At 40.3% G+C, this 27,024-nt stretch overlaps 1 protein-coding gene across 14 annotated transcripts in view; it reads right to left on the bottom strand.

Annotated features, from left to right (window-relative positions):
• Pam (peptidylglycine alpha-amidating monooxygenase) overlaps positions 1-27,024 on the bottom strand; it is a 265,814-nt gene that overhangs the window by 70,777 nt on the left and 168,013 nt on the right. For 13 of the 14 annotated variants that reach the window (XR_003481650.2, XM_035441157.1, XM_035441158.1 and 10 more), the window contains 3 exons: positions 23,406-23,491; positions 21,462-21,545; positions 666-714 (listed from right to left, as the gene is read on the bottom strand). The exons of the other annotated variant lie outside the window; for it this stretch is intronic. Coding sequence is in view for 12 of the 13 variants with exons in the window: in XM_035441157.1 (XP_035297048.1) it covers positions 666-714; positions 21,462-21,545; positions 23,406-23,491 (219 nt within the window). In the remaining variant the exon portion in view is untranslated. The remainder of the gene's footprint in view (positions 1-665; positions 715-21,461; positions 21,546-23,405; positions 23,492-27,024) is intronic. 14 annotated transcript variants of the gene reach the window in all.

The following is a 27,024-nucleotide window of genomic DNA, read 5'->3' as shown; positions in this document are numbered from 1 at the left end:
TGGGCCATGTTGATCCAACGCTGTGATAGACAGGTTCTTGTTTGATGCTCCTTGAGTGTTGGCACTATCAGTGTAGTGGGTGACATCTAACAAATACAGCCACTGTGACACCACTGCTACCATTAGTTTATTAAATGACAAACAGCTCAAACCTCATCTTTCATACAAGCCCTTTCATCATCATCATCATCTATCATTATTATTTGCATATTTTTATGATGCAGCTGAATCAACTGTGTCCTGAATTTCCACTTAGCCCTACACATTTCGGACTAGTCAGTCCCATAGCGTCTCCTCACTCTCCCGACTCCTCCTTTCCTGCCCTGTCCTCACTCTCTCTCTTCCTTTCTCTCCTCCCTCCCTGTAACGTATTGTCTTCTGAACTGCTCACTTTCTGTAAGGAAGGGACAAAAAAAAAAAAAAAAAAAACTGAGGGAGAGCTCCAGTCAACTATGTGAGGGGTTGGAGGCGACTCTTTCATGGCTCAATGACTGAATCCCCATATAGCCTCTAGCTGAAGCCTGTTTGTAAGACACCTGACAAGGAGATAATAAATATTTATTGTTTTGAGACATTAATATCAGGTTAGTTAATTTTCTACACCAGCTAACTAAAACACTTGTAAGTTCTCAAAGATCTTGCCTACAAAAACTGGAGGTACTTACGGCACACGTGTGAGATGTAAGGACACACCAGAACAGTCCTTGTGATTATCTGAAAAGATGCAAACACACGTTACATATGGACCACATGGAACCAGACCTCAAAGCTGTGTGTTTTGATTAATACTTAACACATAGTACTTAAAACATAAACCCGTTCGACATTTGTTCTATGAATTACTTCATGGAGAATGCAGCATGCTCTCTCATCAAGTCACAGAACCACCAAAGAACCACAAGACGGGAGACAAACTGCCTTCTGACTGCGTTTCGTGCCCAGTCAGCAGTCAAGGAGGCAGGGAAGTGAGTGGCTGCTGTGTGTGTGCTTCACCATCTTTCTTGTAGAAACGTGGGAAGGCTGGTGAATTTGATATGCCCAGCTGTGTCAGGCTCCTGCCGACGCAACTTCCCTGCCTTGATGGCCTGTACCTGGAACTGCAAGCTAAAATAAATTCCATATCCTTTAATCTCTTTCATTAGAGTATTTTATTACAGAAAAGGAAACTAAGAGACTGTTTGTCTATTTATTGGCATTTTGTTTTACAAAAAACTAGACAAAGTTATCTGTCTAGTCCTATTAATCAATTTCTCGGAAGTACTATCATAAAATTTTCAGGGAAGTTACTCTTTTTTTAAAAAAAAATAATTTCAGACGCTTTTCAAAGAATGAGAGTGTATTCCACAAAACGAAGTCTTCAGTGCCAGGAATGGGTTCTACTGAATCAAGCTGTTGACTAAAGAGGCCCCCCCTGGAAACCTGGAAATGACTCAGGCTATTGCCAAGGTTGTTGGTTACTCTCCCCAAACTGTTAATAAGACTCTACTGCCAAATACAATCCATATGCAATGCACTGGAGAAGGAGAAGTCAAGCTATTGAACACCTGGAGCCTTCACTCCTACTGTCCAGTGAGTGTTCATGGGACTGGCAGGTATTCTATACTCTACAAAAAGGGAAAAGGAAACTTCATCCCAGCTGCAACCCTTTTGATCTACAATAGTGACCTGCCTGCAAGATATGCTGGTGCAATCATGGCACAAAGGTTTTGGAATCAACCAACCACTACCTGACTGGACTTATGGCCCACTCCCAGAGATGGGACCCATGCCTGACACAGCTCAGGTGGTCTAGGACCTGAGACTAGAGAGGGCATTGGCCTGGGGGAAAGCAAATACTACTGTTGTGCTAATGGGACACAGCAATAAAATGAGTCCTAAGGGCATTCTGTTATACTCATAGATCAGAGTCTTGCCCAGCCATCACCAGATGGCTTCCTCTTACAGTAGATCGGAACTAATTCGGAGACCCACACATAGACAATGTCCAAAGAGTGAGAGGCAACGGAGCGCTGAGTCCTTAGTGGGTGTCTCCATCAAATCCCTCCCCCCAGGGTTCAGGGAACTCAGAGGAAGAGGAGGCAGAAAGATTGTAAGAGCCAGAGAGGATGTACGACACCATGAGAACTAGGTCTTCTAGACACAGTCAGCCTGATTCACACAGAATTGAGATGATGTCGTTATTAATACACAGGGCCCACATGGGTCTAAACTAGATCAGGTCTCAGAGCAGAGAGGGACAGGGGACACGAGCCCGCATCCCTAATCCAGAAGTTGTCTTCAGCTGAGTAACTGCTTGCAAAGGAAAATGAGTCATCTCCAGTGGAGTCTCACTGAGTTTACAAACCACACTTAAGGGCAGGCTCCATACACAACGGTTGACGGCCAACACTAAACTAACTCAAAGGTGTTAACACAAAACTAATTCAATCGTATTTTTTGAAGTGTTTGTTTTGGGGGGGGGCTCATAATGGCTTAAGCATTTTTCTTTCTATTTTTTCTTCTTAAACTTTGTGTATATAATGTGGTTTCCAGCTTTATGTTTCTATGGGATTTCTGTGGATGCGAATGAGCGTGTCTCAGTCTGTATGTGTTTCTAGGGCTTTTGCTTTGGCTCATTTTTTTTTTCTGATCATTAGTTTGTTTGTTTGTTTCCTATTCAAGTTTATTTGTTTTTATCTTACTTTAATGTTCCAATGAGAGAGGGAGAATGGGAGAGAGAGAGAGAGAGAGAGAGAGAGAGAGAGAGAGAGAGAGGACAGAGAGGGGGGAGGGTGCTTGGGGTATGTGAGGTGGGAGGATCTTGGAGAAAAGGGAGGGGAAAATAATCTCATATGTTGTATGAAAAATTCTATTTTCAATTAATAAAGAATGAGAACTTAAAGGGACATTAAAGAAAAAGGAAAAAAATAACAAAATAAATACAGGCATATCTTAAGCTTTGCCCATGTTTTTTTTAAAAAACAGAAATGATAAATGAAGATAATTCCTTCAGTTATTTTTATAAGAACACTAACTTTTCAGAACAGACTTTTTTGCATGAACTACATGTAACTTAATAAACACACCTAGTCTGTACTACCTTTGAAATGATTAGTTGATGATCTCACGGAGAAACGTGCATTTCCATGGTGATTGACAGAGAACGGTTAAAGTAGACCTTCACTCGTGTCAGATGAACTCCAAACTCTAGGGACTCACCTAATTAGCTTCGATAATTGCAGGAAGCATTTCTCACGTGCATGAAAATCCTACTGAGCTTAAAGGTTATTTTAGGAAGTGACAATCATCTTATTCAGTTAATACTGAGCAATGAGTACAACTCAGTCCTGTGCAGTAGCTAGCAGGCAACGAAGCCAAGTATTCACTGCTTTCTGGCTCTCTAATAGACACAATGGAGGAGAAAATGCACAGAGAAACAGAACACCAAGTGGCTATGAAATGCACTTGATAAGACAGTGTGAGCTTGGTCCATAGAAAAACACTGTGAGTTGAGACCTGAGTGACGTGGTATAACCACAATGTCTGGAGACTAACATTACAGCAAGAGAGAGGTCAAAGGTCTTCAGGGGGACTAGATATGCTTGTGGGCCAGGAGGGCCAGTGTCAAAAGTTCCCAGTAAACCTGGGCTGTCAGGTTACAGTAAGACTTGATGATGTGCAAGTGGGTTCATAGCATGTGCATAGTGGGTTCAGAGTCTTGGTTTTATGCTGTGTTCAAAGAAGCCATGCAGTAAGTGACAGGGACATGGAAAGTACCCCATGGCAAGTACCTGACACTGAGGCATCATCACTAACTAGGGAATGTCAAGTTTAGTAGTTCTTGGTGGTTGTTTGGTCATTTTGTGGCACTGGTTATGGAACCAAGGTCTTATATGCAGTAAGCATCTATTCTGTCACTGAGAAACACCAAGGAACACCCTTTCCCCAGTAGTTTTCATTTTAGTTACACCATTGGAAGGAACAGCTTTGCTTCCTGTTCAGTGTCAGTGCCAGCAACAAGCACAATGCATATTTCGAACTGTATTCGGTACTTTCATTACACCGTGCCTGAAATCATTAAGGAAATCATAGCTTTTTATTACAAAATTGGCTGATCATCTTTATCATGACTTCAAAATTTTTAATGTTGAAAATTAAACAGACATTTCAGAACTAAAGCTCAAACTACCACAGAGTAAGTAGCAGGAACGTTACTCATGGCATCTTGCCATGTAGCTACTGCCAAGTCTAATGAAACGATGCATAGTCTCACTGAAGTGTGCACTGCAAGTTTCTAAATTCAGAAGCTTTTCTAAAAGCACACCAATTAGAAGCGAATTTAAGGATGCTTATAATCTCCTTATGATAGTCTTTTTCTAAATTCAATGTCTTACAATTCAAAACATTAAACTGTCTTGTTATTGTGTGCATGCGTGTGACGTGTAGGTGGAGGGGGGGCACATTTGAGCCACACCAGACATTTAGAAGTCAGAGGAAAACTTTCTAGGTTTCACTCTTTTCTTTATCTTATGTGGGTTCTGGGAGCCAAACTCATGTCTCCCAAGTGTGTGAAAAAAGCACTTTTTACCTCCTACCTTGCCACCTCCTATGTTTTTTCCTTCTGTTTTTAACTACAAATACAATATTATAAGTACCATATCCTGTAAAAAAAAATCAAAGGCTTTTCAGTAGTTATAAAATAGCCCTGAATCAAATAATAATGTGAGACAGAGCATCCTGGAGAAAAGCACCGTGCATTTTTAGCACGTCTGCCTTGCAGTGACTTTTGGGGAAGCTCCTGAGTTAGGGAGTCTGACTTTTTGTTTTGCAGAATGTAAATCTTGCATTGGATTAGGCTGCTGCTTAGACCCAGGGTAAAACCCCTGCATGTTTCACAACAAGCTACAGAAATCTGAACATATAAAAGGAAAATTAACAAAGTGAAACACCCCAAAACTACACTGTATAGTTGCTAAGCAGTGACACAAACAATTTGTTCCTATTAAGATTGTCTTGTCGCAGCATTTTGAAAACTTGTATATACATCACCGTCTTTAAATGATGGGTCATTCTTTAGGTTATCTATCATTTATTTTAAAGCCCTAGTATGGTTTGGTAGAATTACAGATGTGGAACTTCAAAAGTTGTACTTTGTCTATAAATGTATGTATTCTATGCATGAAAAAAAGAGGACTGTGAGGGAAGGGGTTAGAACCAACAGGAAGGGGAAGGGAGGGAGAGAGAGAGAGAGAGAGAGAGAGAGAGAGAGAGAGAGAGAGAGAGAGAGAGAGAGAAGGGGACCCATCTGGAAGGAACAAGGGGACCAGGAATGAGGGAGAAAATGTTGGGAGAGGCAACAGGAAAATGAGTATGAACGAAGGGTATATATGTGTGGAAATGTCAATGAGAAGCCCAGTATTTTTTCTGCTAAACAAAAACTATATTAAAATTGACGATTAAGAATTATGCTGATTTTACTTTATGTAATGGTTGGCTACCTATCCTAACAATAATTGGTTGAACAAAATTCTAAAAGCTGTTTCAAAGAAAATACTTCAAAAATATTTACACATATTTTAGCCATTGCTGATGCCTATTGCTACTTCATTACTGCAAACGCGAATCTTATTACTAGAAACGATCCTGACCTCTACTAGTATGTTTTCCGGCAGCTTGACCTGAAAACCCTATGCGCTTGCATATTCACATAGTGAGAGTCCTAGTGGGAGCCACCTGAACCCCATCAATCAGGGGAGCCGGGCATGCTCCAGACCCACACCAGTTCCCGTGGAAGACGGCCACTTTCGTTTCAGCCCAGTGTTTGGTGCAATGAGCATGACCTTTCAACTCAACATATCCCTTGCCACAGTGATTCTTTATTATTTTCATAACCTCTCTCCTGATCATCTGGTAAACTCATAAGCCAGATAGTTTTACATATTTTGCTGATGACATGCAACATGCCCTGATGTTGACTGCCCTTCTGGTGTAACTCACAGGGTTTGGACCAGTAGGCCACAAGATAATTAACCTACATAAAAATGAATTCATCACATTTCACTAGGATATAGGTGACATCTGCCTCTGATATACACCATCATTACAATGGGAAGTACTTTTAAAAATTCACTGTAACAAAGCGACACAATGACTGCTAATATTTTACTGAATAAAACTGAAGTCGGAATTGAAAGAGTTAAAACACACCTAGGAAAGGAATTTGGCACTTCAGAATCACATACTGGCTGAAACTGGTCAGATAGCCTCATTCTGAGACTAGAATGAGAGAACACAGGTGGAAGATTGCATAGATGGAAAAGTTAACTCAGGACAAAAAAAAAAAATAGAACCCAATGCTTTACAGAGGTGGGAGTATAAAACTAAATTCCTCTGAAATTGTAGCGCTTGATTTGTGTGACTGAAAGACAGACAAGGAAGGGAACTGTTCCTTTGACATGTCCAGCACACATGCTGTGCATTCCCACACAACAGTTTTGTTGGAGAGAAGGATTGGGCTTGGCCTATTTTAGTCCTACAGCTCTGCAGCCAAGTTTAGAACTTTAAAAGTGATGCTAGTCCTCTCATCCAATATGGGTGTGATCTAGAAGATTAATTCTTGGTAGATTAGTCCTAATGAGCAATATTTTTAGCTCTAAAAGTCTCAAGTGCACAGATGAGATGAGTAAAGAAGTTGGCAGTAAATTTGGAGCTTTGGGTGAGGCTTGGCAAATGTTCTAATTTTAAAAGTTTATTATTTTACGTAAGTGTTTATAAGTACACTACGTGTGTGCCTGGTATTCAAGGAACAGGTCAGAAGAGGGCATCAGATTGTTGACGGAAGTTTCTGTCCCACTGGGTCCCATAACCAGTTAGTCCCAAACAAACACACAGAGAATTATATTAATTATAAACTCTTTGGCTGATGGCTCTGGCTTCTTATTGACTAGCTTTTTCTTAATTATTAACCCGCTTTTATAAATCTATGTATCTCCATGTGGTCTTGGCTTGCCAGAGTATGACCAGGCATCTTGTCTTTCTGGTAGCTACATGGCATCTGTCTCATGACTGACACTCTGTATTCCTCTTCCCAGAATTTTCCTAGTCTGGTATCCCCGCCAATACTCCCTGCCTTCCTGTCCATTGGCAAAACAGCTTTATTCATCAACCAATGAAAGAAACTTATATTCTTAGCATACAGAAAGACATCCTCATCATCAGATCCTTGGAACAGAAGCCATAGATGGCTGTGAGCTGCCATGTGGGTGCTGGGAATCAAACCTAGTTTCTCTAGAATAGCAGTAAGTGCTCTTAACCATCAAGCAATCTCTCTATCCCATTTTATTTTTTGAGGTGGATATATATATATATATATATATTATATAGAGAGAGAGAGAGAGAGAGAGAGAGAATATATGAAATGAAAATATGAAATTTTGAGGAAATGTATTTTCAAAGTTATGAATCTGGAATTTTTTAGATAGAAGAAATGGAGGAATTCCCAACTTACCTAATTCATAACAGGAAGAAACACAAGAACGAAAATAACATGGGAATATGAAAAAAGGGAAGAGTTGCCTATTTAAAAAGGAGTTTCAGTGCTAGAAAGATGGTTCAGCAGTTAAAAGCACTTATTGCTTCTACAGATGACCTGGGTTCCATTCCCAGTACCCACACAGCAGCTCACAAGTTCCTATAACTCAAGTTCCAGGGAATCATAGAGCTTTTTTTGCCGTCCCAGGTTCCTGCATGCACATGGTGCACCTACACACACACACACACACACACACACACACACACACACACTAAATGAATGAGTAAATATATTTTAATTACACTTGAAATTGGTTGTTGAAGGTATTAAATATGGATGTCTCAGAAAAGCTTTAACAAGGCAGAAACAGAGTCATTCATGAAGTAAAGAAATTTTAGTGAGATAAATGCTATGGTCCAGTTAAAATGAAATTTTTGGGTTAGAAGCCATGGGACTATGATGACGAAGGTCACAATATGTCAATTTGCTGTTTTAAGACCATTGACTTTTATTAATTACAACGCTCCTCTTGACTAGATCTGAGGCCAACTATGTGTTTAATTTTGGACTAAGAGTCAGTCCAATAAGACCCTATATTTGCAAAATGTATTTAGGCCAAATTTGCTGGTGCTGAATTTATGGTTTCAATGCAGATTCATGCAATAGTCTTGAGTGTCATTCTTTTGAGGTATTTCTGGGTATTCATACCCAAAAGTGAATTATTCCCTTCATTGACTAGGTCTTTAAGTTTCTCTCTCCCACCTCTCTTTCTTTCTCTAAGAGATATAATAATTAACACCTGATCTTTAATTGCACTCCATTTTTTACACCAGGATTGAATACAAGACATCCAAGGTAAAGGAATATCTCATGGATCTTGTTCTTTTGCACTGAGGGAACAAGTGTGGCCCAATGGATGTCAAAATATAGAGAGAAGAGTTCATTTACCAAACAGCAGATGATATTGAGGACAGTTCATTATGTCACTACATTCCATTTTTAATGTTTTATGTACATATAAAATGCTTTAGTAATAGTGACTGCAGTGGGAAAGTTGAAATATAATTTTACAAAGAACACATGCAATAACCAAGTTGAATAATGCCCAGGACATCATTACAGTGCTAATGGTTAAGCCACCCCTCCTAATGTGTGGTCAGGGATTGGAAGAGAAGAGTAGTCCCAGAGCTCAGAGGAGGCTCAACACCAGCATTCTATCAGAATCAAGTCTCGAGCTGATGAAAGCTGGGTGACCACTTCATAAGACTCCCAGCTTGCACTTTATGAGAAATCACTCTCTTCTGTCTAACCAGAGATGGATAGCCACAGCATGGTATTTTATCAAGTATATAGACTCATAGAACTCAGAATTGAAAGAGACCCTGGAGAAGATGGATTTCAACTCTTGCCTTTTATATGCAGGGGGAAAAGATGCTTCATAGAGTGAATGTTGTTCGTGGAATTCAAGTAACTGGTGACAAATTGGGTTATTAAATCTAATTCTCCAATGTTAATGTTTAGTAAACATATTTCCAAAGGAGACTTTTATTTCTTAGAGATTTCTAAGGCATTTTTAAAATGAAATATCCCAAAGCAATGATAAGGGACTCCAGTGAGAATGGATAAGTAGTCAGTAGTACTTAGAGTCATCCACGTTAGCAGGAAGCTGGATTCTTAATGGGAAGTGAATGCATGGGAGATGAGGTTATCCATCCCAAACTATTTAGCTTGCTTTTCTAATAATAGCTTGCAATTCCTGCTTGGATTCATAGCTAAGCAGTAAAGTAAGCATGTAGAATAATGCATGACAGTAGCCCACTCCATCTCAGGATCTTAGAAGTCTATTGGCCTCTCCTAGTTTTCTCTCTAGAGATGGCCCTCCTTCCATGAGCTCATCTTGTCCTGGTTGTTTCCTGCTTCAATAAAAGAATAGGTCAACCGTAGACCCTAAGGGAGCCAGGATATTGTTATAAACTATATCCCACTAATTACAAAGTCCTTCAGAAAGACAGGAGAACAGATTTCAATTCCCTATACTCTCTCTGGAATGGAAGGGAAGTGAGGAAGCTCATCTGCTTTCTACTTTCCTAAGCCACAGTTTGGATAATGGATACTTTCTTTATAGAGCTACGGAAGAACACGGCTAGGACCATTAACAAGTGTTAGAAAGACCAAGAGGTGGCATCTTTAACAATAAGGCTTGTGTTAGAAAGGAAATAATTCCAAACGCTGTCATGTCTACCTTTCCTCCCTCCCTCCCAAAAAGGTTCTGAATATAAAGAATCCTTTTCTGTCTTGAACATAACAAGAAACAAACAAACAAACAAACAAACAAAAAAAACGAACCAAAGGTGTCACAGCAAGCACAAATAACAATACGTAAATATTTTAATTGTTATGTTGTCTTGTAACAATGTATAAATATTTTAATTGTTATGTTGTCTTGATCTGTATCTTATGGCTCTTTCTTCTAAACTATTGTTGAATTAATGGGACAGGTGATATTTTCCTGAGACAAAATCATAGCTCTCAAGGTTATTAGAAATTAATTTCTGAAGTCAGGGAAAGTTTCATAAGTTAAAATTCCTTTGAAAATCCCCTTGGAAAACGAAGAGTGAGGTCTCTTAACATGCCCACACATCCAGTTTACCTGGCATTGGAGCACAGTGTTGCCAATAGGACCATTTTTTAAAAGGTATTTTTGTTCGGCTATGGTGTACTGGTCTATTGTAGAGATTATTTCTGTGCAATTGAAATTCTGCTGCAGAGACCTGGACACAGACATGAGAGGCAAACAGGAGAGAAAAAGTACTGAGAATGCAGAAGACCAGTCCGTTTGCTTCCTCAGGGGAAAGGCATCTGGATGAGCCCCAGTTTTATAATGAAAAAGACAACAAAACAAGCAAAAGCATTCTTAATACTGCATAGAAAGCAGCAGTAGTCATCTAATCAAGGAGAATGTCATTATGTTTTAATTTTTTAGTTTTTATTTGTTTTAGTTTTTATTTCTTCAAAACAAATAACCTGAGTTATCGAATTTCCCCTGGAAAATCTCTGGACCCTTGAAAGCATATTCTCAGAGTACCAGTTGTCATGTCCCCCCACCCACCACCCCCAGGCCGCTTCAGGAGGCAATGATGCCTGCCTTCAGTTGTCACGGGAGGCATATGCAGCAAGCAACTGAGATCTGCTTGGTAAAATACGATGGAAACACTGGCACTGTTACCATGTGGTCTGAGCTATGCTGAGGGTTCCTGAGGCCACTGAAAGCAAGCTTAGCAGGCAAGCCTCAGTACTAAATAAACGAGAGCTATGAACTTCAAAAAGGAATTCCCTTTGAAGTCGTCGCTGCAGTGAGTTAGCCTCTTTTGATTTTGTATTCACTGCTATGGGAATAGAAATTATTAGCTTCCATTTGCCTCGTGGCAAGGAAAAGAAAATGCATTTATCCAGCCTTCAAGAAGACAACTTTTAGAAATGATGGCCTGTGTGATCCCAAAAGAGATCAAATGGAAGGCTGGAAAGCTCACCACCCTACTCTTAAAATGGCAGTGATGGGAGGGTGTGTGGGTGTACCGACAGTCATAGAGTCAAGTGACTTGAAGAGACAGCATCAAAGACATCCTTTTAGATACAATTTGAAATATAAAACTGAAAGTATATTTCTCATACCAAATGGTCTATTTTCAATTTTTGAATCCTCTATCTTTCCTGCCCTTTGCAGTTTTTAACTATTTCATGCCACAATCTGATCTTCCACTTTTCCTTAATCTACATGGTTAGGAATGACGAACAAAGGGATGTCAGAAAATCATTTCACTGTTTTGAGAATAGGAGATTTTGTATTTTCAAAAGCCACAATATAATTTCAAATGTTAAAAGGCCAGAACAAAATTACTGATGGCGTTTTTAAAACTAAGACCAGCCAAGCATGAATAATTGCTTTTAAAAGGCTGGTTAATAACAATGAACAGAGTTGCAAATGCAGTCTCCTTTCTACACATGGCTCCCTGTCTCTCAATCAGCTCTCTGATATTCACAAGTAACTTCAGAGGAAGAAAGTTCTTGAAAGCTCCGGCGATGGAGAAATATGTGAGGATAGCAACAGCCAGAAGTGTGTTTTCCAAGGAAGGTTTGGGTTTCTTCTCCTTAAAGACAATCCTGTAAATATTTATTGCTATTGCTGTTTGCTGTCCTTACAGGTTTTACAGTCATATGTATTGAGGGCACTCTCTTGCTTTCACAAGAGAAACAGACTTACTAACCAGTAGCATAGAGGAATTAGAAGTCAATGGGAAACAGAGTGAGGGAACCCTGTGCTTCTCTGTAATGAGCTCCTTCTCGTCTAAGAAAGCTTAGGATGTGTGCAAGGAAACAGACGACAGTGTGAAGCACCAGAAGCTTGCCAGAGCATGCCGGCTAGATGTAAGAAACACCACGGCAAGTGTGGATCAGGGCTCTTGAAACTGAAGCTTGCCCTCTAATTTTACATAAATCAATCCACAGGTAAGTTTTTTCTCTTCCTAGTGGCTTTCCAGTTACCAGGAAGAGTTAAAAATAAACTGCCATTTCCTAACAATTTTAATGGAATCAATTAGGTGATCAGTATTATTTACAAGCTTTGATCACCTTGAAAGAGGGAGTTTGGAGCTAGTGAGAGGGTTCAGTAGGCAAGGGTACCTGCCACCAAGTCTGACCTGACTTCAATCTCGGGACCCCACATGGAGAGAACCAATTTCTGTCGGATGTCCTCTGACCATCACATGCGCACTGTGGCATATGATACTAAATAAATACAGTTAATAAATGACTAAAGGCAACATGACTAAAGAAAAATGGAATATGCAATTATAAATATGTAAAAAAAGCTGCAGTAGAATAAATGAAGCAAAGCACAGGCATTCTGAAAACAAACAAAACTACACATAACTATAAAGCTTGAAACACTAGAGTGCATTAAGAAAGGTTCTCCCTGCCCATAAGAAAAAGATCACTTAAATTAAATATTTTTTAATTAATTTTAATTAATTAAAACAGTTTTATGCCAAACTGTTTTTTGCTTAAAATCCATGTATTACATTCAGAATGCAGCCTTTGAGGCAATCAGTGGTATTGGCATGTTTTACATAACTACATGAATGAAAACTTTAGTCTGGCTATTGTTTGATGGCCAGATTAAGGTATTGAAAATAAACAGTTATCCAATGGAGTGAGTGAGATGAATAAGGAACATTTAGTCTTTCCTAATGAAGATGATTAGCAAAGTTGACACACAGGGATGCAAACATGGAGTTCACATTTTTAAGGAGACACTCGCAAGAAGAAAGCATGCTGAGGGATAATAGGCTTCTTTTTGAACATTGCAGATGTAGTGACTAGTCCTAAATCATTCACAGAGCTCCTATCAGGACGCTTGTGTTCAGTGAAGGCCCCAGAAAACCAGGAAGACCATTTGATCTCACGTCTTCTGAAATCAGTGGATTATCAAACAACCTCATGTAGAAATGACCCGAAGGATAAGGGAAATAGACTACCCCCTGATCCAAAAGAAAAGGCACAAATGAAGTGAACTAAACTATTCTGATGTTTACTCATATTCCATGTTGTTCACGAGTTCAGGTCTCTAGGTAATTAAAGCCTGAAGGGCTGTTCTAAACACCGCCTCTGTTACAACACTTGCCTTACATAGTTAGGGCATGAACTTTGGCACCAATGAAAATGAGAAAAACAACACAAATTCAATTCTTCCAGTGTCAATACCATGAACAAGCAGCTATAATACCCCGGGCAAAACATAACCTTTCTGCGCATTGATGTTCATTTCTGTGAGCTGGAAGGGCTGGGCTGGGTAATTCCTCCTCTCCAGGTCATTATTCTATTACCTGTTCCCAGCCTCCAATTTGTAAAAGAGGTGCTTTAAAAATGAATTAGCACATGACACCCAAGACCTACTGGTTTAACTACTTGCTTTCCTGAAAGGAACTGAATTTCCACTTTGACAGCATTCTCGGACCATCTCTCAAGACTTAAGAGTCTTTTAGTAGGCAGAATGTTACTTTCTGAACCACCATTGCTTTCTTAGAGTTGACTTCCTAGTTCCATTCCCATCTAGTCTGTGACTCATTTATTTCACTTAAAAATATTTCAAATGTCATAAAAATTGAGGTTATAAGTCATTTCCATCAGTTCTTCAAAGGGTTTGCCTCAGGGCTGGAGAGATGGCTTGGTGGTTTAGAGTGCTTGCTGTTCTTCCACAGGACCAGGGTTCAGTTGCCAGCACCCACACCAGGGACTATCAGCTGCCTGTAACTACAGTTCTACAGGGACCACTGCCCTCTTTTGGACTCATTAGGCATGCACTTGTGCAAATACATATGACTAAGCACTCATACTTACACAAAAAGTAAAAGTAAATAAATTTCCAAATGTTTGACCTGATTAGGTGTGAAGCAAGATATCCATGCATCCAGACATAGTTGTAAAATGGGGGTGGATCTCCATGAATATCACACATGGACTACGAGTGGCTTTTCCCATAGTATTCTCAAATCCAAAGTTCAAATTTTGGGTAAAGGTTGAGAATAAAAATAAATTAACATTCAAATTTCCAAGGAAAGTGAGAGGGGAACCAGACAGTAATTAAATGCATTTTCTTCTTTCAAAGTTCCTCTTTTCTTAAGAGAATTGAGACTTAATTAAACATATTTTGGTAAATGAAAATTATTCTGCTCATGTCCCAAACCCAGGAGATTGACTTGACACACCTGTAGTGTAAGAAAAAAAAAAAAAAAGAATCTTTACTAGTAATATCTGCGCTCCTGCTGTCAAAGTTTAGTTTGCACAAGAATCAACTGGAAAGTTTGTTAACATGTCATTTTTCTGGGTCTAGTGATGTGTGATAATCTACAATATCTATGGCAAAAATACATATGTGAATATATATTTATGGTATGTTTATTCACAAAAGTCTGTAGCATACAACTTATAAGAACTGGTAACATATACACTGTGCTTTATTGAAAATTCCATATAAACAGTTGAGCCTTACAAATTCTTTCACTGGGCTTTTCTAAACATTTTTGTAACTTATGTGTGGTTGTCAATGGGCAATCTGCAGTTACAGCTAGAATATCTACTGATTTTTGTTTTGTTTATTAAAGCAATAAGAATATATGTTGGGACTGCATTTGCTGTTTAATCATAGAAAAATCTTTTCTGTCCTTGGAAATGGGGGTATTATAATAATAGTTCTTTTAATTTATTTTAGTCATTGACCATAATCTCCCTGGCCGTTATTTTCCACTATTTGACCTGCTCTAAGTGAAAAGCAAAACAAACCCAGCATTATAAAAGATTGACATGAAGAATTCCTCAGTTTCCATGGTGTAAATGTTTACAACATGGCTGATTTCCATTCCCAACACAACAACATTGAACACAGAGTTAGGAACTGAGCATCATTCCAATAGCTTGAGTGTTGCTAGCACAGAGACATGACAGGTGTGAACGTGTAGTGCAATAATAAAATAACAACACGGTGATAAATTATCAACACTTACTGCCTTTTTAAAAGAATGTGATTCAGTGGTGGCACATGCCTTTAATCCCAGCACTCGGGAGGCAGAGGCAGATGCAGGTGGACCTCTGTGAGTTCGAGACCAGCCTGGTCTACGAGAGCTAGTTCCAGGACAGCCTCCAAAGCCACAGTGAAACCCTGCCTTGAAACTTTCCTCCAAAAAGGAAAGGATGGCTGTGTTTTTAACAATTGGAGTATTACCTGCTGGCTCTTATAAACACACAAGACAGTTTCAGAGCACCATAGCCCACGCCTGACTGTGCATAGCATCCAGTAGGTCTAGTGTGATGCAGAGATTTTTATTTTCAGCAAAGGAGTGTTATGTAAATAGCCCTCAGATTAGATTTTCCTAGAGCTTGATTGTGCACTTCAGAGGTGAATCTATTAGGATCCCCAGTTCATTCTAATTCTTTTAATGAGACATTATAGTGGCTCTTTTGTTTAAAAACAGCACCATAAAAATGTAGCATTAAAAATACTGTGTAGATAAGGGAATGAGTTTGCTTAATCATTGTGGATTGTAGATAGTAAAAGGGGATTTGCTGGATGACTTGGTGGAATCTTTTCAAGTATAAACACTTGGTGATTCAAAATAGCGCTTCTGGATATCCACCCCCAAATATTTCTTAGCATCATTCACTGCAGAAAAAATAACTTAAGCAACTCTAACAGGGACAAGAATTTCACACACTATGTGACAGTCTATTCTGTAAACTGCAGTGCTGAGATTTCCTTTCTCTTTCTTCTCTTCTCCCCTTCTACCTCCTCCACCGTGTGTGTGTGTGTGTGTGTGTGTGTGTGTGTGTGTGTGTGTGTGTGTGTGTGTGTGCATGTGTGTCCTTCCACTGTATGGGTCCCAGGGATTGAGCTAGCCCGATCACCTGCTATGTGATTTGACCAGCCCCAAAAGGAGGTTTTTAAATAAGTAATCAAAAATGGTCAAAAAGGACCCCGTAGAAGCGCTGGGATCCACAGCAGTACTCACTTTGCAGAGGAATGAGTAAGAACAGGCTTGGTGGATACTGCAGGAAAGCATATATAGGCGGAAGCTACCGTCTCCCCGGAAGCGATGGAGAGCAGTCTTTGATCCCGTTTCCCACCAACTTGGCACTTAGACATCAGAGAGCATGGAGCACTCACAAGCATTCAAGTGAGGAGTCTGCTTTCAGCCAGAATGCAATCATTTTAAGTGCAGCTGCCCTGCCACCGATCTCTGCTCTATCTTGTTCAAAAATGCATTAGCAAGGGATTTTCTTTCCTTGGGCTCACAATTTCAAAGCGTTTTCCCAATACCCCTGTGGCTGCAGCCCTGTGAGTGCTGAAGAAGGCTGGAACCAGTGGGATGAGGATTCCTCTAAAATCCTGTTTCACTCCGTGCCGCCATTCCCACGTGCTTGCTCTGTTCCTTCGGTGTAGCAGAACAGCACCCCGTTGGATGTAGAAGCATGTGTGGGCCCGCTGGCCCTTTGTTTAGGACCATACAACTGTCTGACACTAAGAGAAGGAGAAACCACACCTAGATGGATCGTTGGCAAGGGAGGGCAAAGCTGGAGAGCAAAGGGAAGTCCAGACATTCTCGTTGCCATGGTTTCATACAAACAGCTCACAGCAAAGGTCCCCGTTCAGTTAACGGAGCATCCACAGAGAAATTAAATGAAACTTGGGGACCAAAAGTCCAGATTTAAAGCACAAGGTCAGAATAGGGGAGAATGACTGCTATAGGGAATGGGTCACACAGGTTACAAACCGTCTCAAGTACACGTGACTGGGGCTCAGAGAGATGGCTGCGTGCATCACAGAACATGCTGCTCTCCCCGAAGACCAAAGTTTGGTTCCCAGGGTGTGGGGGGGCCTCACAGCTTCCTGTAACTTCAGATCCTGGGGATCCGATACTCTTTTCTAGCATCCAAAGATACCTGCAATCATATGCACCTTACCTCCCCCCCATACTAATTATATTTTTTAAAAAAATAAAGCAGGTACGATCATGCCAGCTTTTCAGTCGCCTTGTCTGAGGCTTGGCCCAGAGGCGTGTCTCCTGAATGAGTCTATCCTGTCAAGTTGACACTATTAACCATCACTTAGAGGAGAAGGGTAGATGGGATCCCTCTTGTTACTCTTCAAATTTCCTTAAGGACAAGGGGTTGGTTGGTTCCGGCTTTTTGTACAGTTGAACTGTAAGGAATAAAAGCCACTCAGGGAGCAGGAAACATCATATAACTAAACCACTTTTTACAATACTCATGGCTCATGGACATGAACATATATGTTCTATGTCTAAACTCCAAGACCCTCGAAAAACAGCAAATGTCCCTCTTGGAGTACAGACAGTTATGACAAAAGATTTACTTAGGTTACCTGTTTATATGGACCAGAGCTATCATTTAGTGAACACTCATCAGAAAATTCTATGTGAGCCATCTGGTTCCATTTTATAGACTAAGAGAACAAAGAGCCGCCTACATACTGGGTAAAGGTAGCAAGACTAGCAGTGCCATTATTAGGCTGTCTGGATTTAGAGTCATTAAACTCTGAACCAGTCTATTACTTACATAAGGCCATCATTTTTAATTAGACTACATCCAGTTTCCCTTGAAATTTAATTTGTGAATAATTCATCAGTGTACATTTAATAAATCATCCTGGCTTTCCCAAGCCCCCATGCTGGCTTCCTCTGGCCACCAGCTTACAGGGTTAGTAGCTTTTCTGCACGCTCAAGCATGGGACTGGCCAGTATCCCAAAGTGAGACTATGATGCCAATAACTCTGGAGGAAGTGCTCTCATAGGCAAGTCTTAACAGGGCCATTGCTCTCCTAATTGCTTGCCACGTCTCTCTTCTCTGGCAACGTCTATTACCAAGAGTTTGCCACGCACAGGAGGCTGTTTCGATCTCATGTATCTCTGTGTGCTTTCTACCTTTGTCTGGAATGATTCTCCCCTCTGGCCCTTATACCTGGGAGCTCTAGTTTAGCTTTCAGAACCTGGCTCAGGTGCCCGCTCCTCCAGACCACACCTCTCCTGCCTGGGTTGATCTGAATGCATCTGCCTCTCTGCAGCCTCCATAAAAGGCAGGCCCATCTGACTTTCTGTGCACACAATCATTTTGTGTTTGCACTACTGCTAGAGCAGCACCCAGCTAATGGCACAGGCCTGCCTGTGACTGGCATGGTGTTTCATAAAGCCAAGTGATTTTCGATGAAGCTTTTACAGCTTCCCATTTGGTACCATTTACAAAACAAAGGAAGCAAACCCTTCATACAGTTTCACAGCCCTCACAGCCCACCTTTCCCCTGCTGCTGGGGGGGTCACAGCGCAAGTCTTTCTGGCTGCAGGTTATGTTCTCTGACTGTTAATCAGGGCCCCACAAGTTTAAGGCAATTCTTTACCATCATTGTGGCAAGTCTGTGTTTTTTTGTTTTTTTTTTTAAAGTCCATTCTGTAAATGGAAAAAAAATTACATATTTGCTTAAGCCAAATATCTCCCCGCTTCTGGGCAGGAAACAGAGATTTCTTGGGAGTGTCACACTCCTTTTGATTTACAACTTACATACAGAAAACATCATCCTGACTTTTTAAGTCATAAGGTTCAAATCTTCACTGAAAATGGTATCAAAGTGGGGACATTTCATATGTTCATGCACTTGTGTGCACAGGTGTACATCGTAACACACATATTTAATGCATTTTAATAAAGAGGAGATGCTCTTTTCTCCTCCTCTAATTGTTTATGTTAATAATCCTGCTGGGAATTCATGCGGTCCCGAGCCCATCCACTCACGCAGGTTCCGGCCATCACCCGGTGTAAGTGGGAATACAATGCACTCTTTGGTAGAAACTTAAGGAGAACACGTTGAAATGTTTCAGAATGAAAACTATATTGGAAAGACACCAACATCATTTAAAAAAAAATGATGACACAACCCTTTGTTGTTCATCTCTTGCCTTTTTTCTTTCTTCCTTATGATCCTCCTAAACACACAAACAAATGTACATGCATATATAGTCTGTTTAAATGTTATTGTTTACTTTTGTTTTGCTGATTGTCTATTTTTTCATATTAACGGTTTTAACGGTACAGAACTGTGACTATGTAGCTCATTTTAGAAACAAAAGCCTCATCATTTTGAAAAGTTTTATTATTAAGTGATAAATTTTTATGAAATGGAAAAATTGCTTTTCAAAACAATGTATGAATTTCTAAAGCTTCCCAAACTGTACCAGGCTTACCCAAGTCTGGTAGTCTTGAGTTTTTTTAATTCAATTCCCATCCATCCCCAATTCAATAACTGTAAAACATCCCTGTCATTATTCCAATGAGACTCGACGCTCTTCCATGTGCTCACTTAATTTTCTATACCATGTGACACTTAAGGGACAAGATCGTATCTACTGGCACTGAATGAATTATGAGAAGTACTTTTTACACTTTTCTATTAGAGTAAGTGATACATTATTTTATGTTACAATAAGCTCTCTGAATATTAATGCTAGCTGTCTTCATACCTTTTATATAGCTTCTTTTGGAAAAACTAGCCAAGGAAGGAAAAAAGCCACAACATAAAATTTCCCATCTGTCTCTTACAGTAAAAATAACTGCATGTTTATCTATTAAAATATCAGTACATTATTACCTTAAGATTAACACAGATTCTAAAACGAGTCACCAGTGAGAGATTAAGTTATTAAAGTGTTATGCTTTCCAAACATCAGTGCCTATCACCCTTTTTCTCTGAGGAATGCAGCCAGCCTCTGTCAGGAGTTCTAGAAAAATCTATGAGGAATTATGCTGACGGCAAAGTAGAGTGTCTCACAGAGGAACAGGGAATCTGGTTTGCATGTGCGTGGGTGTGCTGAGCTGGTCTGGCTGTGGGGCTCAGGGTCAGCCTGTTTGCCATTTCCAAAACAAGAGTGCCATCACTGTTTCACAGCATCACGAGCTGCCTGTGCGACTGACGCCAGCTGCAGCATTCCAGAGCAAACTGTTTCTGGCGTTGTTCCTCAAACACAAACATTATTTTACTCAGCAAAACCTTGTCTCAGCAATCTCAACTGCTGGCAGTTTATGAGTAGGTTACGGTGCAGAGGCGAAAAGCTAGTTTGTCATAACTGGAGTTCTTTTTTAATAACAGAAATTTTATTTGTAAGTTAGGTTTGTACACTGCTCCACAGGTTCATATGTCTGATTAAAAGTTTTCAGTTACATAAAATTATTCCTTTCAATATGCTTTTCTAGAGGAAGACAATACAGTGCTCCAGTTATGAGGCCTGAGAAGCTATGGAGTCTTGCCACCACATAGGGGTGTGTCAGGAAAAGCTCTGGGCCAGTGGTTCTCAGTCTGTGGGTCATGATCCTTTGGGTCAAATGGCTCTTTCACAGGTGTCACCTATCAGATACTCTGCATATCAGATATTTACATTATAATTCATAACAGAGGAAAATTATAATCTACTATTTTATGACTGGGAGTCCTCACAACATGAGGAACTGTACTAAAGGGTCACAGCATTACAAAGGTTGAAAACAACTATTCTAGAGTATTTCATAGGGACAGACAAATATCTGCCTCTAGACATTTGTTACTAGATGGAAATGAAATGTGTTTGGAGAAGGAAATGTGTCTAGTCAGTTATTAGACATATCATATTATAGAATTCTGGAGAAATTGCGTCAGCCCTGGACATGAAAATGGCCAATAAGCCAATGAGAATTCTGTTACTATTTACAATCTCATGGAACCAAGAGCATGAATTCAAAACATAGTTGGAATTTGGCTACAAGCCACAGAGCAAATAAGACACACCAATTTTGGTTGCCTTGGAAACAGAATCCATTAGTCATGTTGATGGTTCTATAACAGGAGAAGGGGCGTTTTAATGCAATGCACAGTGATCACAGGCAGAGCAACTTGTGTAGCATTATTTATCACAATAACCAGTGCCTGAGACCAGTGCAGTAGGCAATGGAAGAGTACGTAGGTGCAGGCATGACTTATACATGAAGTACAGCAGTTGCCAGATGGTTTGAAGAATTTGGTGACCCTCCCCATGGCTTGCTAATAGTAAAGTCAGTAAGCCAGTAGGCCCCTTCTAACGGTATTGACTAGTTCCAACAGGCACAGAGCAAGAAGGTGAGACAACACATGTGATGTCAGCAAAATGAAAGCACGGTAGGATGGAAATTTGTATTGTAGAAATAGCTTTCAAAAAAACAGTCAGCCCTTCAGTGGTTGCAAATTAAAACAACTAGAGGCAGTTACCCCTGCTCGGCAGAGTATATGGGCACTTCTTCGTTTTATCGCATGGATAATGGCACACCTGGTTTAAGTAATAAAGTCTTGAACAATCTGCTCAGTTCCAACAGTTCAAAAACTTACCTCGGAAAGCACTAATATCCCCATAGTGAACTTGAAGGACAAAGTATTTGCTTCCAGTTTCTCCTCCAACTCTGAATCCGACACCTAAACCGTTATAAAACAAGGCAAACTGTCATTATGGAAATTGATGCTCCAATGCGTTATACTAGTAATTTTATGCTGCTGGTCAAGAGATCTCCAGGAAATAAAATGATTTATGTCATATAAAATTAGCATACAGAAAATGAAAGAAACTGCACTGGCCAGACTGTTTAACCAGAACTCTAATAGAATCTACTCAGTTCCCAATTTAGAACCAGAGTGGTCCCTGGTCCTTGAACCAAACAGTAGGACAAAAATTCTGTTCCTCTTGGCCATTTAACAAACATATCAAACGCTTCTACTTCTGTTTAATAAGTTTCTAACTGGATATAGAAAATAGAATTTTAGGACTGTCTCAGAGTGACTACTTTCATTCCCCTCTGAAGAAAGGGTCTTCAAAAATGACATAGAGGAAACCAGTTGCTAACTAGATCACAGGTTTGTGTGAATGCCCTTACTGTTACTATGGAGTTTGTTAATGATGTGTTTAAAATACAAAGACATCTATTCACAGGCTGAGAAAATGCATCTACTGCCAAAATGTCAACACATCTATGACAGACCTTCTGTGATGTTTGGGCCTGTTGGTGGGTACAAGGCAATGTGTGGAGAGAATTCCTGCTGATAGGAAGCAATGCAAAGTAGATCTCAATTATTGGTGATGGCATGAGCTAGGGAGGGAGGGAGGGTCGGTATGTGCACCTTAAAACCATCTTCATACCACAGCACATGTATTCCACAACAGAATCACACACACTCTTTAATATTCTGAAGTATTTAGGCAATAAGAGAGTCTGCATGCTATCAGTAGGTCATGTCCACTGTTTCTGCGGGTTTCTCCAGCCCCAAATTGGCTCCTTTGCTTATCCCTCCTCCCTCTCCACAACTGGATTCCAGTATTGTGGTTCAGTGCTCAGCCGTGGGTGCCTGTTTCTGCTTTGATCAGCTACTGGATTACCAGGAATGGTAACCAAGGTAGGTGTCAATCTCATTATAGAGGAAGGGCATCAATGGCATCCTCTCCACCACTGCCTGGCTTCTTAGTTGGGGTCATCCCTGTGAATCCCCTAAGCTGGGGAAAAAGCATTGGACCAAACCAAGCCCTTTGAATGTGGGTGCCAGCCAGGAGGCCAAGGCAGTCTATGGGACTTCTAACAGTGGAGCCAGTCTTTATCCCTAGAGCACAAATGGACTTTGGGAGCCCATTCCCTATGGAGGGATACTATGGCAGCCCAGATACAGCAAAGAGGGTCTAGACCCTCCCCCAAATGACATGACAGGCTTTAAGGTCCCCTGTGGAGGGCCTCAATATCCCTGGGGAGGAGTTAGGGGGTGGATTGTGGGGGTTGGTGGGGAACATGGGAGGATGGGAAGGCAAGGGAATGGGGGGATGGATATGTAAATATGAGTAGTAATTAAAGCATAAATAAAAGAAAAAAAGAGAGAGTCTGTCCATTCACTCAGACATCAGAAACTATCAACGGTGTATGGGTAAAGTCAGAAAAAACCAGCTAGGTCTGGCATTACATGAAATACCTAGGTTCTATGACTTAAACATATCATTGTTGCTGAAGCAGCAATTGAATTTAATTTCTAGTGCTCTCTTGGCTCATGAAATGTCCTTGCTGTCAAGAGCCGATGTGCCTCGGCCAAAGGTGGTTGGAGATATACTCGATTATTTTCTAATTCAATCCAAACTACTTAGCAAAGAGGTGAGAAAAAGTGGCCATCTACCTTGCAGTACAAAGTAGGTGGTGCTTTTAACGAGAAACTGCAATAAGTATCATAGGCAACAACTTTTAGAAATGACTATGAACAAGCCGATGAACACTAGTTAGACTACACAAGACATTTCAGATGTACCTTTGGGTAGCCGGGTCGGGGGAGCATTTCTCGCCCAGGCATATAGAATATTGGCTTTGTCTGTACAGGTTCCTTCATCACAAAACCTGGAAAAAAAAAGTAGTTGTAATGACTACTTAGGTAGTGCAGTACATAAATGGCTTATATTTGAGCAGATATTTAAAAGTCAAACACATCAATATATATATATATATTGATGTGTTTGACTTTTAAATATATATATATATATATATATATATATTATATATATATATATATATATAGTATTTTAGGCTTAGTAACCTGAGGAAGCCGGGGTAATTTCTGAATGGAAGAAGCTCCTGGAAATGGGTGTGAAAGAATCCGGTGCTGTGGCTATACAGTCTAACCCTGGATACACTCCCATGTGAAATGCACTCTTGACAACCAGGCAGACAGCCAACGACAGCTCTAAACACAGTACCACATATGCAAATCTAATGAAGTGGCTCTCCAGACAGAGACTGACAACAGTGACATCCATGTTTTGCCCTTGGGGATCAGCGATGCTGTCAAGATGTTTTTTGGCCATATCAACAAATATGAGCCCTCAGAAGGATAATCAGAATTTGTGCATCCACTTAAAGGGCCTTGGACTCCTCTCTCTCTCTCTCTCTCTCTCTCTCTCCTCTCTCTCTCTCTCCTCTCTCTCTCTCTCTCTCTCTCTCTCTCTCTCTCTCTCTCTCACACACACACACACACACCAAATACACCACTTTAAAAAGATTGTGAACACTGGTTTGCATTTATAAATTTTTCATGTAGCAGAAGTGCCACTTCCTTTTACTGTTTAGTGCCTTGCTTTTCTCTAATGCAGGGATAGTTCCCTCACAGCTATTCTGTAAATCACATGATATATCAGTGGAAAGCTCTTTATAAATCAAGGGGCTACACGTATCGCACGGTTTAATAAAACACTTGATGAAAAAATTACCCACTGTGGGTAGACTTAAAGGTGAGGGGTGCACTCAAGTGTGGAACCTATCTTCCTTCAGTTCTAGCCTGGCCTCTGTAATAGTTGTGTCCACCACCTCTGGAAAATCCAGCAGCTCATGTATGGAAACCCTTTTTATAGGGCTATGGTAGTGATGTATGTCAGGCAACCGTTGTAGTCAGGACTCTGGTAGACCTAATTTAATATATGGTAAGTTGATGGCAAATCACATTGTTTCTAACAATATTATAAGCCTTAGTTTGTTCTGTTATTAAATTAGATTTGTATTAAACATGATCAGGCTACATTTTTTTCATACTGATTTTATGTTTGTGTTTTGGAAAATTGGGGCCAAACAAGGTCAGAGGCAGGAAATAAAACAGACCATAAAGGTCGAAGACTATCAATAACAAAGACAAATACAGCTTCTCTGATGGTAGCTGGCTCACAAGGGGGAAACAGGTGTTACCTGTGGTCTAGAGAGATTGGGAAGGAAGACTGTTGTGGCTTCTTAAACAGGTCTGACGATGCAGATTTAGAAATAAATAGGTTATCTATACAAAACCCATTGGTAAATCCATCTCTCTTTCAAAGTCAGGCAGGAACTCTTGCCACATTTCCTGCTACAAACAGGGCTAGGGGTGGAGAAAAGAAGTCAGTACAGACAGTGGTGTTACCTGTCAGAATTAAGAATGAGAGACCTGGAACCAGGGGGTCCCAAATGTTATGTGTAGCAAATATTCTTGCTTCTATAAATCTGGCTGCAGAGACTGTGCATTGTAAAACCCACCAACCCGTCATTTCTTACTGTTCACTGTCAAGTACGATGCACTCAAGATGAAGGATCGTTACCATGTGAGAATTGTGTTTTGGAACAAATGTCTATGACATCCTCATGCCAAACGTGTTAAGGGGCTTACTTAGGGTGCTGGACAGTGACCAAAATAATAAACATTTTCTTGGCTTCTTTGTATAATAGTTAAATAAACGAGACTGTCAGATGTGATGAACTGTATATCTTACTCCTTGGAGGATATTAAAACTTCAAGATTTGAGTGGCAATTTGCATACCTAACAACAAGGATCATAAATACACAAGTGCCTTACATCAGTGCGATGGCAGTGTAAAGGTAACTGTTTGCTCTGAAATGGAAGCCCATTTTCAATGCATGACTATATGGAAGCAGACGGACATATAACCAAGAACATAGGTTTACTAGCTATTCCTAAGCTCTACAGTTTGGACATTTGCTGGCTCAGAATGTTTCAGACGCCTCTCCCAAATGAAACTAAATATTGTAGCATGATAAAAAGACCTTCTACAATCTAGAACCTTGTTAAATTTCCAGAGAAAACTCTCTATTTGCGCATGGCACTGTCCATTTCTCGTTTCTCTTATTTGCAGTGTTCTCTGTGCCCGGAAGCCTCCTTCCTAGCTCTCAACTTGGAAAATATACACTGCAGGTCAAGGCACAGTTCCAGTTTTCCTCTTTAGGGAAAACTCCTCTGAGGCAATCACCAATTATCCTTCTTTAACCACAGCACTGCACCAAGCCTCAGCCTACTTATCCATCTCATCCCAGACAGGAGCACCTGAGTTTTAAGGCGATCCCTTCCACGCTGTACCCATAGCACCTGCAAGTTTCTCTGGCAGTTAGCAACTAGGGTGGTGCAGTTTGCTTCTTTTCCTTTTATGTGTTCAGATACTTGAGCTTCCTAGTTGACTAAAAGGATACTGCATTGTCACATCTAAAATAATAATTAAAAAATTTATGATAAAAGCAAAATATAAGCACCAGCACACAGACGTCTCTTCACTCTCGTAAGAATGCCGTAAACAGGTTGCATTTTGAAACCAAAACGTCTGTCAGTTCCAGCGAGTGCAAAGGTCACACAGGGAAGCCACAGTTCACAGTTCTGGCTGTCATGCTTTCTTTCCTCACAACTCAGGATACTGATTTACAGGCAGAGAATATCTTATGAAGATTAAACTGTTATTGATACCATCTAGCTGAAGATGAAATGTGGACACACAGTTCTAAAAATCAAATTTCAGGTGAAATAAACTGCTCTGACTCAATCACAAAGTCAAACAATTTCACATTCGACTTTTGTCAGGTGTGATAGAATAACAACTTCAAAAATGTATCTTGGGGACTACAGAGATGGCCCAGAGGTTAGGAATACTCTTCTACTCTTCCAGAAAGACAAAGTTCAGTTCCTAACACAGATACTGGGCTCACAACCACTCACAATTCCAGACCCAGGGCACTTGCATACACACACACACACACACACACACACACACACACCAAAACCCCCAAAACAAAAAAAACTTAGCTTGTGCCTGGAGAGATGACTCAATGGTTAAGAGTGCTGCCCTTTCTTCCAGAGGACCTGAGTTTGGCTCCCAGCACTTACACAGCTGCTCACAAACAGTTGTGACTCCAGTTCCGGAGACTCTGACACCCTCTTCTTGCCTCTGGGCACTGCACACAGGTGGTACATGCCCAACAAGCATGCAGGCAAACGACCCACACATAAATGTTTTTAAACCTTAGTTTAATAAAAACAACGTCCACATATATATTTAAAATGTATTACATACACGACTAAGTAACGATGACTCCCAGAAAGATATCAGGAGACTGAAAATAGTCTTAAACC

This window comes from Cricetulus griseus, chromosome 2, assembly GCF_003668045.3.
Source record: "Cricetulus griseus strain 17A/GY chromosome 2, alternate assembly CriGri-PICRH-1.0, whole genome shotgun sequence".
NCBI classification, from domain to species: domain Eukaryota; kingdom Metazoa; phylum Chordata; class Mammalia; order Rodentia; family Cricetidae; genus Cricetulus; species Cricetulus griseus.
The sequence above is the reverse complement of the archived record's forward strand: the minus strand, read 5'-3'. Positions and strand labels throughout refer to the sequence as shown.